At 28.2% G+C, this 16,098-nt stretch overlaps 1 protein-coding gene across 3 annotated transcripts in view; it reads right to left on the bottom strand.

The window, feature by feature from the left end:
• Positions 1 to 6,684: 6,684 nt before the first annotated feature.
• lgs (BCL9 domain-containing protein legless) overlaps positions 6,685 to 16,098 on the bottom strand; it is a 50,399-nt gene continuing 40,985 nt past the window's right edge. For all 3 annotated transcript variants that reach the window (XM_075362289.1, XM_075362290.1, XM_075362292.1), the window contains 2 exons: positions 10,306 to 10,510; positions 6,685 to 9,589 (listed from right to left, as the gene is read on the bottom strand). In XM_075362289.1, the coding sequence (XP_075218404.1) occupies positions 8,059 to 9,589; positions 10,306 to 10,510 (1,736 nt within the window). In that variant the 3' untranslated portion in view covers positions 6,685 to 8,058. The remainder of the gene's footprint in view (positions 9,590 to 10,305; positions 10,511 to 16,098) is intronic.

A 16,098-nucleotide genomic window follows, 5' to 3' on the forward strand; every position in this document is an offset into this window, starting at 1 on the left:
ATATTTTACAATATGATATATAACATATGATTAAAATGCAGACATCAACAAACAATAAAATTTAAAATAAAATGTCCAAATTTTGTTTAATTCATTAGCCCTTCAACATGGGATGATGGATACTGCTTGATACCAACTGACTTTCATATGGTGGACCCTACTCACATCTTGCTGTTTATTTGATTTACACTCTGCTGGTGATTTTAAACTTTTTCTGCAACACATCTACTCTTCTACATCACAAAAATTGGTGAATCTATTTCTTTTATGATAGTTTGGCTGAAACTTGACTCAAAATGGCTTCAAATTGTACTGTTTGAATTTTTTTCTAATAACTTTGTGCTATTAATAATAATGGCTTACCAATTACTGGTTTTGAACATAATACTTTTCATTTCACTGGCAAACACTTACACAAAAGACAAGAACAGCTGTACATTTTTTTTAGATTACTTCTTTTCTTTCCTAATAATAGCATTGCATTAAGTTTCCTTTTATTCCTAATTATAACATTCTATTATGTCTAATATGTAAAATTTTGAGGTATAAAAAGAGTTCTAGTGTTTAGTAAGTGTCTACAAAACTTATTATGCATGTGTGTAATTGCTTATGTCTATGTACACATTTTATAATTAAAAAATATACATGCAATGTTTAACACCAAAACTGTTAACGTGAAATATCAAGTATTGGTAAGTTGTCCCTAACCAATAAGGCATTTTTATATTCATTTTTTAAAATTTTATTAAATGAACAAATTTAAAGCAACGATCAAGATAAAGACACAATTCTTAACAGTATATAAAATGGGAAATGGTAACTACTGTAAATAAAAATTTGATAGATTTCTATAATTGGCATTAGGTAACACATAAATACAGGAATATAGTAGCATTAATGTATTTGTTAGAAAGTTAACATGTGGCCATGAATCATAAATTCTAAACGTCCCTGATGTACATGCAATATTAATTTATAAAGCCAATCAGAATGTATACATCAGATGAATCAGTGTATGTTTCAATAAAAATTGTAAAAATGAAAATAATAATGGTAATGACAACAGTAAAGAGGGAAATAAAAAATTATATTCAAAATCCTAGTACATTTTTTCTAATGCGTAGTAACATTTACAATCAGATTATTAGTGGAGCATTCTAATGAAAACTTTTTTACCCAAATCCTTTGAGAAGAAAATCATATATTAAAAAAAAAACTAAACGTAAATAATTTTTAAGCTTTTCTCTAAATAAGCTACAGTATAGCAGTATTAAAACTTCAAATAGGAAAACTACTCTTTGCTAAATGTATACTGAACATACTTATGAATGCATACTATTAAAAAGCAACTAAAAACCATACCTTCTTTTAAATTTAAATTTGATTTCACGTACAATAACACTACATTTTCTGTACATATTTCTAGAATATAAATTTTATTAAGAGTGAACATATTTTTTAGATGTTACTCTGTTATTTTAAAAAGTTAACTCCAAAGAAAGAATTTTTTAAAATCATTATTTACTTATAATACTCGCTGTTGAGTAACAAAAACTGTAAACGTAATACTCTACTTATACAAATACTCTACTTATTTGAGAAACAATGAAAACTGAAAATGCTGAATGTACTTAAAACATTCTGGTTTCAACTAAACCTTTATTTGTTCAAATCCTATTCTAGAATTTTTCAAAGAGTTACAAATTATTTCAATATAATTTATATTATAACAAATAAAATTTAAAATGCACAACCGATTTAGAATACGTTTCTGAAGTTCTGAGAATGAAAGAGAAAAGATGAGTACTAGAAAAAATTAAATAAACCCAGATAAATTTTCATGTAATGGCAATTTGGTATTATTTTATTCCTAATTTATAACAAATATCTTTTATTTTATAAATCTACTAAATAAAAAATTCAAATATCACAATTAAAATGAAATCCCTAATCATTCAAAATAGTAGACATAAACCCATACTGGGAAAATTTTCAACCAAAAAGCTGTTTTATCTTCTGCCTGCCATTAAAATATTTTTTTTCTTTTTGTACCACTTTTTTCCCCATTTGTGAAAGTGGGGAATATTAATAAATGAATATTATGGATAAATAGTACAGTAATAAGCACATAAGTTGTCAACACAAAGGAACAAAACGATGAATTCAACTGATGAGGTATAAATTGGTATACAATAGGTATATAATGAGGTATGAACAGGTATATTAGTAATTCTTGTAAGCAAAAATTGCATTAATGTGAAATTGAAAAGTCTAAGATACATAACCACGTTGCATTTTCTTTTTCTTGTTAACTAGATTACAATGCTCAAAGGGCACCTTGGGATATCTTACCGACATGTAAATATCTATACATCAATTTCTTTAGCAAATCATTACTTCCAGTTTTTCCTTCTATGATAATATTTGGAATATTCCAAATGAAATATTAATTAGTTAGTTTTTTTTAATAAAAATTTAATTACAGCCATGCACAAAAAGTTACTAAACCAAAAAATGTTTGACTGAAAGTATATAATTTTTTAACATTTCTATAGTTCTTGAAGAGTAATAATTTACAGTAATTATGTTTTAAGGAAATATTTCAATGAATGAAACAGAGTAGTTTCAACTTTAGAGTAACAAAAGAAAAAAAAGAACTTTTATAAATACCACTTAATAAAGAGATAAAGTGACTTATTGTAACTTGTATGTTATTCCTTTCCTACATGTAGATGCATTTACAAAGGTTTTACATGTAATAACAAGGAAAACTATGTGAACTAAAACATTTTGCCAGTCCTAAGCAATTACATATTGTTTTATTCGTTGCATATTATTTTTAAAAGTCATTCTATTACCTCAATTTTTAAGTTTAAAAATGTCCTGAAAATTACTAGCCAGGTGTTCTTTTATGTTTTTAAAACCCATCCAAGAAATCATTACAAATATCTGTCTTGATATTTGCTAATATCACATTAGCAAATAAACTTCATTAAGTATGTATTTTTTAAAAATAAATAAATACAATGTTAATGTTGATGACATACAGTGAAATATTCCTAACAGAAACTAACTTAGCCAGAAACTAACTATGTCATTTGATAATGTACTCTGCTAATTACTATAAAAGAATCCTATGAAAAAAAATAAATTGAATCGCAATTCAAAGTAACATCTAAACGAGATTTTTAAATATATAAATTTCAATTTAACAACAATCTGAATTGAATTTGAAGAGTAAATATAAATCTAAGTTTCTTTTATTATTAAAATTATGCATATATTAAAAACAAAATTAGGAGCGTGATAATCATATTTATAAACAATTATTTTAAAGCCAAAGAATAGCAATAATTTACTGCAAATCATAATTAATAGAACATTAGCAAAGAAATTTAGTTTAATAGAATTAATTAAAATAAACTTGATAATAATTTATTTATGAATATAGAGATCACCTTGCCCGATCACTCTAAGGTCTGAACAGTTTAAAGGTGTTTCTTTTATCAACTAGCTACAATAACATGATGCCATTGTCAGTTCCCTGTACATTTAAATACAATATTTCTATATGAGATGTCCATTATTAATGTTATTCTTAATAATAAAACAATTCTATTTAAAAGTTCAGAGAACAGACTGCAAGTCATAACTATCAACTTTTTGTTGATAGGTGTTCACTGACAATTTTTACAGCAGCTCATAGAAAACAGACTTTTTCCATCATAAATTTTAATAATGCTACTAATATGCCTTATATTATTTTATGAATTATAAGCCATATAAAACACAACAAAGATTTAGAATAAAACTCCAAAACTATTAATTATATCGGTTTACCAGAATATTATTAATTACTTGCAAACATTATTACCACAAAAACATAGAAAGTTTCATAACTAGCAATAACATTTATGATTACATTAAAACTGGCTATTTATTCTAAAAAAAAAATGACAATTTATAGTGAAATAAGTTAATTTGTTATACATCTTCTTTTCAAAGCAGAATCATATTTTAGGAGCAACCAAAAAGCACTTATTTATATTAGAAAAGTTTTAGAGTATATTAAAGTTAATTATCCTTAACAAGGTTATTGCGATAGATTTACAATTAATCATTTCCATCATATTACACTCTTTAAATGAGGTAAAGATCTTTGCTTTCTGAGACATAACAATATTATTTTTAATCAACTTATTTAATTTTTAAAAAAATTAATTATACATCAAAGAAAATTTTTGACTTAATGTAAATTTGAGTGAAATATTTCAGGTTTGGTGTTTTAAAGGAATATTTTTCAATAAAAATTTGTAAGAATCTTTGCTAGATTGTAAAGCAATTTAAAATGTTTTAATAAGATTTGAATCCTGAAATCACTATTACTAATAAAAAAAAAAAAAAATAAACAAATAAAAATTAGTTTTACAAACATATTCTTATACCCAAAAACGAGCAGATAATTTTGTAATTTACGCAATAAATAATAATTTTAACCGCTTGTTTATGTTTCCACAAGTATATTAAAAATTATATTTGACATTATTATCAAGATGTTTCTTAAAAAAAGGTAGAAAGTTTTTCTTTCCCACTGATACAAACAATTCCTAATGGAAATAAGTGCATTTTTGCGGTTAGAGTAGCAGATATCTATTTTTATAAATTTATGATAAAAGCATCATAATTTAAGTTCAAATGATCACAACAAAGAATATGCAACTTATGCCTATAACAAAATCTGGAATAAACAATACATATCTGCAACAAAACTTTTAATGCTATTATTAACATAAAAAAATTAAATTACAAGTAAATTTAAAAGTTGAATCAAATTAAGGGGATCCTAAGATTATGAAAACAAAAACATTAAATGTCAACAAAAAGCCCCCTCCAGTGTTACAATTCTTTTCTTAAAGCTGAATTTTAGTAACTGAAATTCTGTATTTTAACAAACATACGCTATTTAAGTAAATTTACTCTTAATTAGAAAAAAGCAGCTGATGTTTTACCTTTTATAACAGATATAATTTAAAGGATGGTAAATGATTTATTTAACAAAGTAATAAGCAGATTTTAATATGTAATCATTACACGATACTTTAAAGCCTGATAGACACTCAATAGTCAAAATATAATTCTGGTGATTTATCAAATATTAATTTCTCAAACATGGTGCTGCTGATATATTAAATAAATAAATAAATAACCAATTAATATAATCCACCTTACCAGCATGTTGATGTATTTTCTATATCTTCTGGCTTACTTGGAATCCATCATCAGGAGTTAAAATTAATGTACTTAAAGTCAAAAGTTTAAAAAATCATAGTTAAAATTTAAAAACAGTCATGACTGTCCGGTACTAGTAGGACTGTGCAGTCATAACATGACTATTTTAAAACTTTAACTATGATTTTTTAAACTTTTGACTTTAAATGCATTAATTTTAACACCTGATGATGACTTCCAAGTAAGCCAAAAGATCTAGAGAACACATAACATGCTGGTAAGGTGGATTATATTAATTGTTAATTTATTTATCAAATATTGTAAAAATTATACAGTAAAGTTTAAGACTTAATTCTTTTTAACAGTTTAGTGATAAATTACACAAATTATACTGCGTAAGTGTTCATGCTATTAAATTCATTTCAAATACAACAAATTGCCTATGATTTCTCAATTTGTTTACTACTCTAAAAAAACTACTATTACATACAAAAAAAAGCACTTTTACAGAAAAACAACTCATACACAAATGTTAAAATTTAGCAAAATCGTAAAATAAACAACAGAAGCATTCTTCAGCTTTTGAAATTCTATAAAAGTTAAAATAGTAAATTCTTGACAGAGCTGTAATAGAAAAAAGGGAAAATTACTGCTCTGTGGTATCTTAAGAGGAAAAGAGAATGTGCCTGTTTTGCTTGTAAAAATATGCTTAACTTTAATAAAATGTGTAGTTTGTAAAATTTTTAAAATGAATCTATTAACATTAATTTTTTTTTTCATATTCAAACCTAAAAGTTTTTGCATTTAAAAAAAAATCTGTTTTAACACAAATATTAATCTAAAAGAAATGTTACATTAATTCAATAATGCTTTAAAAAAGTATGTGAAACCAGAAGTTGATAGAAGTATATTGTTAGGCTTAATAATTGTTTAAGATTTGCTGACATTCCTAAACAATTGCAATACTGCTCCTGTTCTTATATACAATATTAAAATTTATTACAAAAAAGTGATATATTACCTTAAAATTAAACATAAAAATTATATAAATTCATATAACTGACTACTACATCAGCTTTTTTTTCATAGTTCTCTATTATGCAACGTCAAGACGTAAAATAACATACACAAATTTAATTAGAATATAAAATAAAAGCGAAATATATTAAAACAAATTAAATTTCATCACTATTGTTGAAATAAAATGGCAAATCACAAATCATTAATCTAGCTGTGTATTACATTCCAAGATTTGTGCAATATAGATAATTACTGAAGTACTTTTCTTGAAACAGTATAACTTTTTCTGATTTATTATTTTTTTAAAATAGACAACTTCAGATTGTTTTCCAGAACTATACAGTTAATGATTGGTTACCTATGCGAATACTTCACTGAGAAATAAAACTTACAAATCTATAAAGTATTGGTTACCTACTAAAAAGATATTGCCAATTATACTGTAAAATTTAATAAATACATATTTATTCAACAGACACAGAAGATTTTTTTGATAACCTCTGAATTATTTTCCAAAGACAGTAATTGATGGTTTGTTTTTGAAAATGATTTTTTTGTCTGCTTGATTGTTTTTTCAACAAAAAAAAGCAATCGAGAACTAGGCAACTAGTAAAATTTTAATTTAACATTGATACTCTCTTATATCAGTACTTGTTATGCTATTTTAAAAAAGAACCATTAAATAAAACTAACAAGTAAGAAAAAGATTATAGTTACAACATTCTGTAACAAGGTCAACAATGAAATTGTGCATTGAAAAGTTATAATAATAGTGCTACTGTACTACATACAACTACATTTATTAAACTGAAGATAAATGTATTTTACAAAAATATTTTTCAGGTATCAGAATAAACAATTTACCAAACAGTTGTGGTCACGTATAGCAGACTAGTAATTTTAGAAACATAACCAAATTATTCTGCTCATTAAAGAGTACAATTTTCAGTGATATTCTTTACAAAACAATAATTAAAATACATTTAATGATATTCTCTCCATCTGTACTAATGGAATCTAATAACAGAAATATTTCACCAATACCTGCCTGAATAATACCTGAATATAAATTAGTTTGAGTCAACATCCATTTATCTCCCATCATAAAATTTATAATAAATTATAATCACTCACACAAATTAGGATTTTTATTTTCATGATTCCCAGAAAGTTATAAAATAATTAAACAAAAAAAAACGTAAAAATAAATTTTATAGCATCTAAAAATTTTCAACAAGAGAACTAATAAAAAATTAGTCATGTGTTAACAAAATAAAAAAAGCTATTCTGATAATTTACAAACTGTTTTACAAGTTTTTATCATGTAGTTAAAGATGAGTGATGTAATTTTTGAAAGCAAGTAAGTAAATAATAATAAACTAAAAAAAAATCTTAAAATTGAAAACACCAAGATATAAAAAAAAAGGAAAGGAAAAAGTTATTCTACTTCAAATGGTCAATCTGAATGCATGCATTCATTATTTAATGCTGTAAAAAGAATTCAACAATAAGAAATATTTATTAATATTTAAGGCACTGCAGAAATATTATAACAATTATATATAATCTCATTAAATAGCAGCATACTGTAAATTTAACATAAAACTGCGATTCATAATAGTAAAAAACATCTAAACTGTAATTTTTTTTTGACTGAAATGATCTAGTATAAGAAATTTGCTTCTACTTTCACAGGGTGTCAGAACTAAAAAAAGATTATATTCATTCAAGTATCACCTGTATCTCTGTTATATTCAAGCAGGTATTTCAGCATTTAAATTGTTAAATACCTAAATTAAAAACTAAAGTTCATTTGGGAACAAAGAACTGCTGATTCGCTCCCATTGCCTGTTGATTGCTCATTTGACTCCTGGTGTTAGTTGCATACAGCTGCTGCTGAAAATTATGAAATTGCTGAGCATAATTTGGGTCCGACGTTGTGGGTCCAATGAAAGAAGAATTTTTAAAACTGTTAGATTGTCCCATAGATGGCGGAAGGGGCTGACTTGCATCAGGAGGAACTCCAAGACCCATTCCCGGTGAACCCTTTCCTCCTGAAACAAACATTTGGCAGGTACCAGGACCTGGACCCGATGCAGCACCAGGAAACATTCCATCACCACCAGCAAACCCTACTTGTGGCATATTAACTCTTAACATACCCCCTGATGCCCCTCGCACACTTCCTCTGATCATACCTACACCTTGATTCATGCCCCCACAGTTCATATTACCCAACATGTTCATGTCACTTGTATTCACACTATTGTTCTGTTGGTAATTATTTGGAAAATATTGCAAATTATGCGTAGGTACTTTAGCATCCAAGTTTGTCAGCGGATTTGAAAACCGTTGCAAAAAGTCCAAACTCGGGGGCCCTCTAGGTCCTGCTGACTGACCTGTTTGAGTCCTAGTAGGAAGATACTGAATGGTATTAGGAGCACTAGGTTTCACTTGAATGTTGGCTCCATTGTAGGAGCTAGTAACAGCAGGACGTGACATCATCCTCTGCGGCATCGGACCAGGATATGCAGAGCCTGGCTGCATTAATCCAGGCTTTGGTGAAACAGAGCTATTTCCTGGACAGGGAACCATTCTTCCAGACCCATTAGAACCAGGACTGAAAGAATGAGGATGATTCGTCATCTGTGGATTGCCCATTCTAATTCCATCTTGGCATACGCCCATGTCATTCATCTGCATCAGGTGCATATTTCCTGGGGGATTATTGAATGGCATAACCCCAGGATGCATCATACTTCCTGACTGACCACCCGGTGAGCCTGCTACATTAGTAGTCAGCTGTTGACTCATCTGGGCCAAAGAAGAGATAGGGTCAAACTGTGGTGGTTTGATGCCATTACCTACACCCAATCCCATTCTTGTTACACCATTGGGATTTAGAGGCACATTGTCTGGACCAACACACTGATAATTTCCACTATTTTGATCCTTCATGCTTCCATCATTGCTTACTCCTCCACAACTTGATTTACCATTAGGTGAAATTTCTAGGAAATGCGGTCCGGCCTTAGAAGACTGCTGTATAAAGTTATTAGGAAGCACCGGTGAAGAGCCCATCATGGGGAAACGAGACTGTGTAATACTTTCAGGCATTTGTGGACTATTACATGAAAATCTTGAATCAGTCTTTGTGGTCTGCCCAGCAGCAGGACGAGTTTTATCAGTTGTCCCTGTTCCAGGGCTAGGGCTTGTACCAGAAAATACAGCACGATTCACCCCCATTTCCAGGGAAGATGGTGTCAGTGGACCTGAAACTTTTGTTGTTATGTCTGCACCTGAGGTTGGAAGAACAGATTCCAAACTTGTAGGAGGTAACCTGAAATTAAACAATAGGTATATTTTATAAAAACTATTTAAGATAACTATACTTGCAAATACAAAAAATATATATATATATATATATTTACAGCAACTTCATATATGTAATAGTGTGCAATGAAAAGATTTTATAGATACTATTTCAGCAACTCAGGAAAATGTTACAGAATGAACAATGAAAAGAAAATTTTTCATAGAGAAAATTGACGCCAATTAATTTCAACCAATTTTTTCCACAATTTGTGCCGTATAATATATTGAAGACTTTCTGAGCACTAGGATAACTTAACTTAGTTATACAGTCAGCTGAACACTATATTTATATTTCTAGCTATAGAAATATTAAGGTGTGGTCCTAAATGAACCATAGTGAATATCCACCCATCCTGCTTGAAATCTGTGATCCACAGTGAACATGTTAACCAAAAAAACTGATCATGTTGACAATGCATGCCACACAAGCATCAACGTTCACGTATTTGTATTTAAGAATATTAATTAAATGCACATTCACTCTATTAATAATAAGCTATAACATGTTTAATCTTAAACAAAAAATATTTAAGATTAATGGTCCTTCAGCCATCTTTGCCATAAATGGTTTGATTTATATATAATTATATAAATCACTCATGCTAATAGCATGGATAAGTTGTAAACATAAAATATATATTAATAAAAAAAAAAAAAAAAAACAATAACATTTATACATACGTGGGTGACAATATGCTTGATTCCTTTAAACTTGTATTGGGTTGTTTTTGTATGGTCAGTTCCTGCCCTTCGAAAGCATTTAAATATTGTATCTGTTGAGGTGAAGGCACGGGCATCAAATTAGGCTCTTTTGATAAGGATGATGCAGGCTGCTGTTGCTGCTTTTGCTGAGCCATTGTCTGCAGTGTACGACAATACATACCATCTGATTGAGAAACAAAGCAATAGGTGATTTTAATGGAACAACAATGCATATAATTGTGAAATATACATAAGCTAAAGAATACAAGCAGATAGAAAAACAAATTCTTCATTTCTTAAAGTAATAAACTAAACTGAGAAACTGGCCATTATTTATAGAAAAGTAATACCTAAAACATTTAATTACCATCTTCTTCACTTAATATATCTATTAAGATAACATGTACTGGAATTGTAAGTGTGCCTTTTTAAGGAATGTGTTATGCGAGAGAGAACGATAGATAGCGGTATTAAGACATCATTAAATAAGTAGTGATACTCATACTACTAAAACTATCCCTTACTATCTTAACTGCAAAATTTGTTCTAACACAATTAATTATTTATATTTTATTTAACTACTTACTGAACATAACGACAATAAGTTTCCTCTAATAATATTTTTTGAACAATTAAAGATTAATGTTTTAAATTTAAATTAGCCTACTTCACATTTATTAAAAAGGAAATAATATTTTTACTAGTATATAAATAATTTTTGTACTTTTATAAAAGTTCTGTGGCAAGTTCTTTACCACTCTCTGTATAGTCGCTGTCAGATTGAGTCTGTTAAAGAATCGTCTGCCTCGCCAGTGAATATAATAATAAACTTATCAATGACATCCGAAACAATTCCATCTTTAGCCCAGTATTCTTCCTCCAGTTTTGTTACTTTTGAACAGTAACTTTTCCAGTCGCTCAGACTTACGTTTCTAATATCCATGTCAGTTTTTCTTTAAATTACCTAAATTTAAGTCACCAAAATTATTTTCTCTAAGAAAGCATTTTACTTTAGCCCAAGCCAGTTCAATTGGATTAAGTTCACATAATTATGGAGGTAGTCTTACAACTTCTTAACCCAAACCAGACAGATATGCATAAATTTTGTAAAATTTTCTTTTGGTTTGTGTAAATGTAATAACTGAATGAGTTGTTCTTCTATCACTGATAAATCACATTGTACTCCTTTTCCTCACAACTAGTTTACTATTTCTAATTTAACTGAATTTTGTTGGTACTTTTTCTGCCAAGAGGGAATGGTACAGATTGTTTCCATTACAATGATTGATTGATCAGGAATGTTTGGTAATAATTTTTTCCTCAACCATTTCTCAAAATTATAATTAATTTGCCCATGATAGTCTCTACTAATTGTTCCAGATTTATATACCAATTTGGTGTTAGCAACAAATTTTTCCTCATTTCCTGCATGTAATATTATTAAATGATTAGTCACATATTTCAGTTGTTTGCAACTCCAAAAACATCTGTCTGTCAAAATTTTTGAAAAGTTAAATTGCTATCAGTCCACGTCTCGTCCAAGTAAAATATTTTTTTTCTGGCCTTTCAAGGATTTCATCTTCACCTAATATGTGTAATGCAAGCAAACATTATTTGGCGTTTTTACTAATATCTTTCTTTTACTTTGGAATTTCCTCCATTTAAATCCCACTCTTTTTATCAGTCTCAACAGCGGTTTTTGGTCCCAAGGAAAGTGTATTCCTTGTTTCACTACTAGCAGTAACTTATGAATGGTCACAACAATTTGTTTATTGGCATAAAATTTTTGGATTATCCATAATATTACACTTTTATTGTAATTTTTGTTTTTTTTTACCATCAATCTTAAATATATTCTTGTTTTTTCCTTGGCGTAGATAATAATTGTTGTGAAGTTCCCAGATTTTCTTCTTATTCACCAGTTCTGTCGAATTTTTACAATAAACTTATCTGATTTTCCAGTGTAGTAAGCGGTGCATTTAGTCGCTTGTGACACAGGATAGGCATAAGCGTTTGATTTTGCCTCAAAGTTGCACTTTTCAATAACCTATCTAATTAATTCCTGTCCTTCACTGCAAATTAATTTCTTTGTTTTATACTTATTTCCCCTTCTTTGAGCCATATTTTACTTGATCTAACATTAAACACTTACTAAAACTTGTTTAACTGCATTTAACAAAACATTATTTATAAATCACTAACAACACATTTATTATTTCACGATTAATTCACACACATGAACAAAAAGGAAGAAACTAAAAATGAAAAACAGCAGAGCATTAATTTGTGACAAAGAAATAAAAAAACATTCTGATGACAGAAAGGAAAATTTCAAGAAGCTGGTTTACAAATGATCAGTGCACTTACTACATTACAGAAATTATTAAAGCCAAATTTTTCAACCAGAGAAGTACTAGTAACTTACTATTACAATGAAGATAAGGACTAGCTACTGGCATGACACAATCACATTGTTTCATCTCTCACACTAACCCCTGTTGAGGCACACTTATGAGGCCCCATCAGATACTAACAATAAAATTTAAGTGATGATGCAAACATTTTAGAACAATTATATTCTATATGAACTCAATTAGTTGTCAAATAAATCTTCCTATTAAATTTACTTCTTTAATGAGCTTTCTTTTTTTCTAGGTTTATCTGAAAAAACTTCAGAAAAGGACAGGTAACAAACACAGCTACGCTATCATCTTTCAGCTGTAAAAAAACTCAATTTTATACTTTCATCAGTCCACATCAAGGACTATTATCAGTTATTAAACTAAAAAGTAACCAGTTAAACTTAGATCTACTCAAACAACAATTTTATTCTCTTTCTAGCAATTCTTTATACACGCTATTTATCAAGTAAACTATTTTCACTAATAAATCTTCTGGTTAACACAAATTTAATAATAGTAGGAGCCAGTGAAATATAACAGCTGTCACAGCACCAAAGTAGAATAAGATAGAGAAAATACTAACCAAATGCACTGAATGTTGATGAGGAGAATCTATAAATATTAGACTGATGTGAAATAAAGTACTCTGCTTTGAGTAGATTTAAAAAAGTAAATTCCTAAAAGGCAAAGGCAATATTCAATTTTTTAAATGCAGGCAGTCTAGAGTTTATACACTTAGTTACATTCACATATTAACCTCCTGTTTCAAAATTATTTCATTCCAACCAGCAGTATTTGTTTGCGGTCATTTTTTCAAAAATAATTTTAAAATCAATAATCGATACGTCTGCAAAAATTCAATAATGTATCCATTTTTATAATTGCCAACAATATTTAACAAAAATGAAGTTCAAGATATGTTGACTGAAACTTATGTTTTTATCTTTATTAAATGTTAAATATAATGGGTAGCATGAAGCTCAGGAATTTTGAAAAGAGACAGCTATTGTGAAAGAGTCAACAGGCTTCAAATTTTTACAATATCACATGACTCAGAATTACAGCAAAAATGTTCCTAGGTCTCTTGTTTATTGTTGTATTTTTTTTTTATGAAATAGGATGTTACCGTAGGTATAAGAAATAAATTTACATCATTACACACTATTATTTACAAAACATATTAACTGCTGTTGCAGATTAATTAAACCATTAGAACAAATTTGTATTATGATTAAAAAAAACTTCTACGAGTATTGTGGATTATTTATTTAGCTATAAGAATATAATAGGCGTACTGTGATTAAACATTATTCTAGGTTTAACAAGTGTTTAATATATAAGACACAAAAATGAAGTAACTTCTGAAAGTCGAAAATGAGTAAGTTCTGTACCAAAAATATGAGTGGATCCTAATTCCGTTACAACAAAGTGCTTATCTAATCGAACAAGTATATCTCAATAATGCAATACAGCTTCATTTTGCATTATGACACCATAGGGTTCCTCCAAAATTTTGGAAGTGATTTTCCCTGACTTTCATTGACTATTTTCAGAATTTTCCTTGACTAAAATAACCATGATACAGATGAAGTCTAACAATATTTCTCTAAACAACATTAAAAGTAGCATAACTGAATAATTTATTTCAAAACCCTGCTATGTGCAATGATATTCATATGAAACATAGAGGATTTTTGAAATCAATAATTGAATTATGATATTTCAACTTGGAGATTCAAAAACTGGTGATATTCTCCAATATCATCCAGTACAAAATTAATCTTAATGAATGAAAATATATTTCACAGTAGAAGTATTTTAATCTTATTCACAAAAATAAATGGAGTTGGAGAATACACAAATCTTAAAATATTTTCAGTAGAAATGTTTTTAGATACTCATCTCTACGTGATTCTAAAATACTTGACTTGAAAATTACTCAAAAACTTCAAGTACTCGCATACTCATAATATATGTATATATTACAAGCATGAATACTTACTTATTCACTGTGTAAATTATTAGATACATATTTGAAATTTGCAGCCCTGCTTAAAAAAATCCATTGGAATCCAACTGATTTTATTTCAATGGGATCTGGCTAGACCATCTAATTTGAATAAGATTTGGTTGCCCATTGAAGAAACCTCCTGAATGCGATTGAACAATCACTGATAGGATTTGAGTAGAATATTCTCCAATTTATGGGATTTCAATAAGACTTGATTGGATTAAATGGATTTTTTTTTAACCAGGGAGTGGAACTCTTAATTTGTAGCATAATGGTAATATATATAACTGTTGATTGCTTTTCTCTAATCATGATGACTTTTCTGAAAGTCATCAGCAACTTTGCGAGGTGTATGGAGATGGAATAAGTGAAGATGGAGTGAAGCAGTGGTGCATTTAGTTTAAAAATGGCTGCACCAATGTTCATGATGAGGACCACAATGGTTGGCCTAGCTTTGTGACTGATGAACTGACGACATAGAACTGATAACAAAAGAAATGACTGGATTCAGAAAAATAAAATCTTTGTATTTTAAGCTTCTCTTTTTGTGGATTTTAATAAATTTGATTTAATTGTACTATATATTTGTCTGAGTATTTATACAATGTTCAACTTGCAGAAATATATAATTCCTAGCAAGAAATTATCATTAAATGTGAAATTAATACTAGGATGCCACTTATACAGGTAAATAAAAGTATTGCCAAAATACAAATACAATCAAAATATCTCACTAAAAAATAATCTCCACTCAGGTATGTCTTTAATAAAATTATAACTGAAGAAACAATTCTAATAGAATCTGCAGTATGCATTTTTTTTTGTTTCCCTTTCCTAAAATTCCTTCCTTTTCTGTTTAACAATTCAGCTTAAAATTACAAATATAAAATCATTTTTTGACTATTAGGAAAAAAATAAAAATAATTTCCAGTTTCATAATAAAAACAACAATCTTTTAAAATGTTACAAAGTAATTATAAAATACAAAAAGATTAACTCATAAATAACACTGATACACCTAATTTAAATTTCTCTTGTTTGAAATAAAAAAAATTCTCTTGCTTGGTGGTTATTAAATTTTTCAAACATGGCACTGTTGGAATATAAAATTAGTTATAATATAAAAATAAATATCAACCTTACCAATATTTTATATTACATCCCTAGCGCTTTTGGTCATTGAACCATCCTCAGAAGAAAACATTTTTCATAATTTAAAACAAAAAATTATAACATAAATCAAAGATATAATAAAATATTAAAAGCATTATAGAACTGGTGTAATGCTTTCTACAATCTAGAATATCCTGGTATGACCATCCACTCTTTTTCTATTAGAACTAAAGAACATCTTAATAG

The sequence above is a fragment of the Lycorma delicatula genome, chromosome 4, assembly GCF_047948215.1.
Source record: "Lycorma delicatula isolate Av1 chromosome 4, ASM4794821v1, whole genome shotgun sequence".
NCBI classification, from domain to species: domain Eukaryota; kingdom Metazoa; phylum Arthropoda; class Insecta; order Hemiptera; family Fulgoridae; genus Lycorma; species Lycorma delicatula.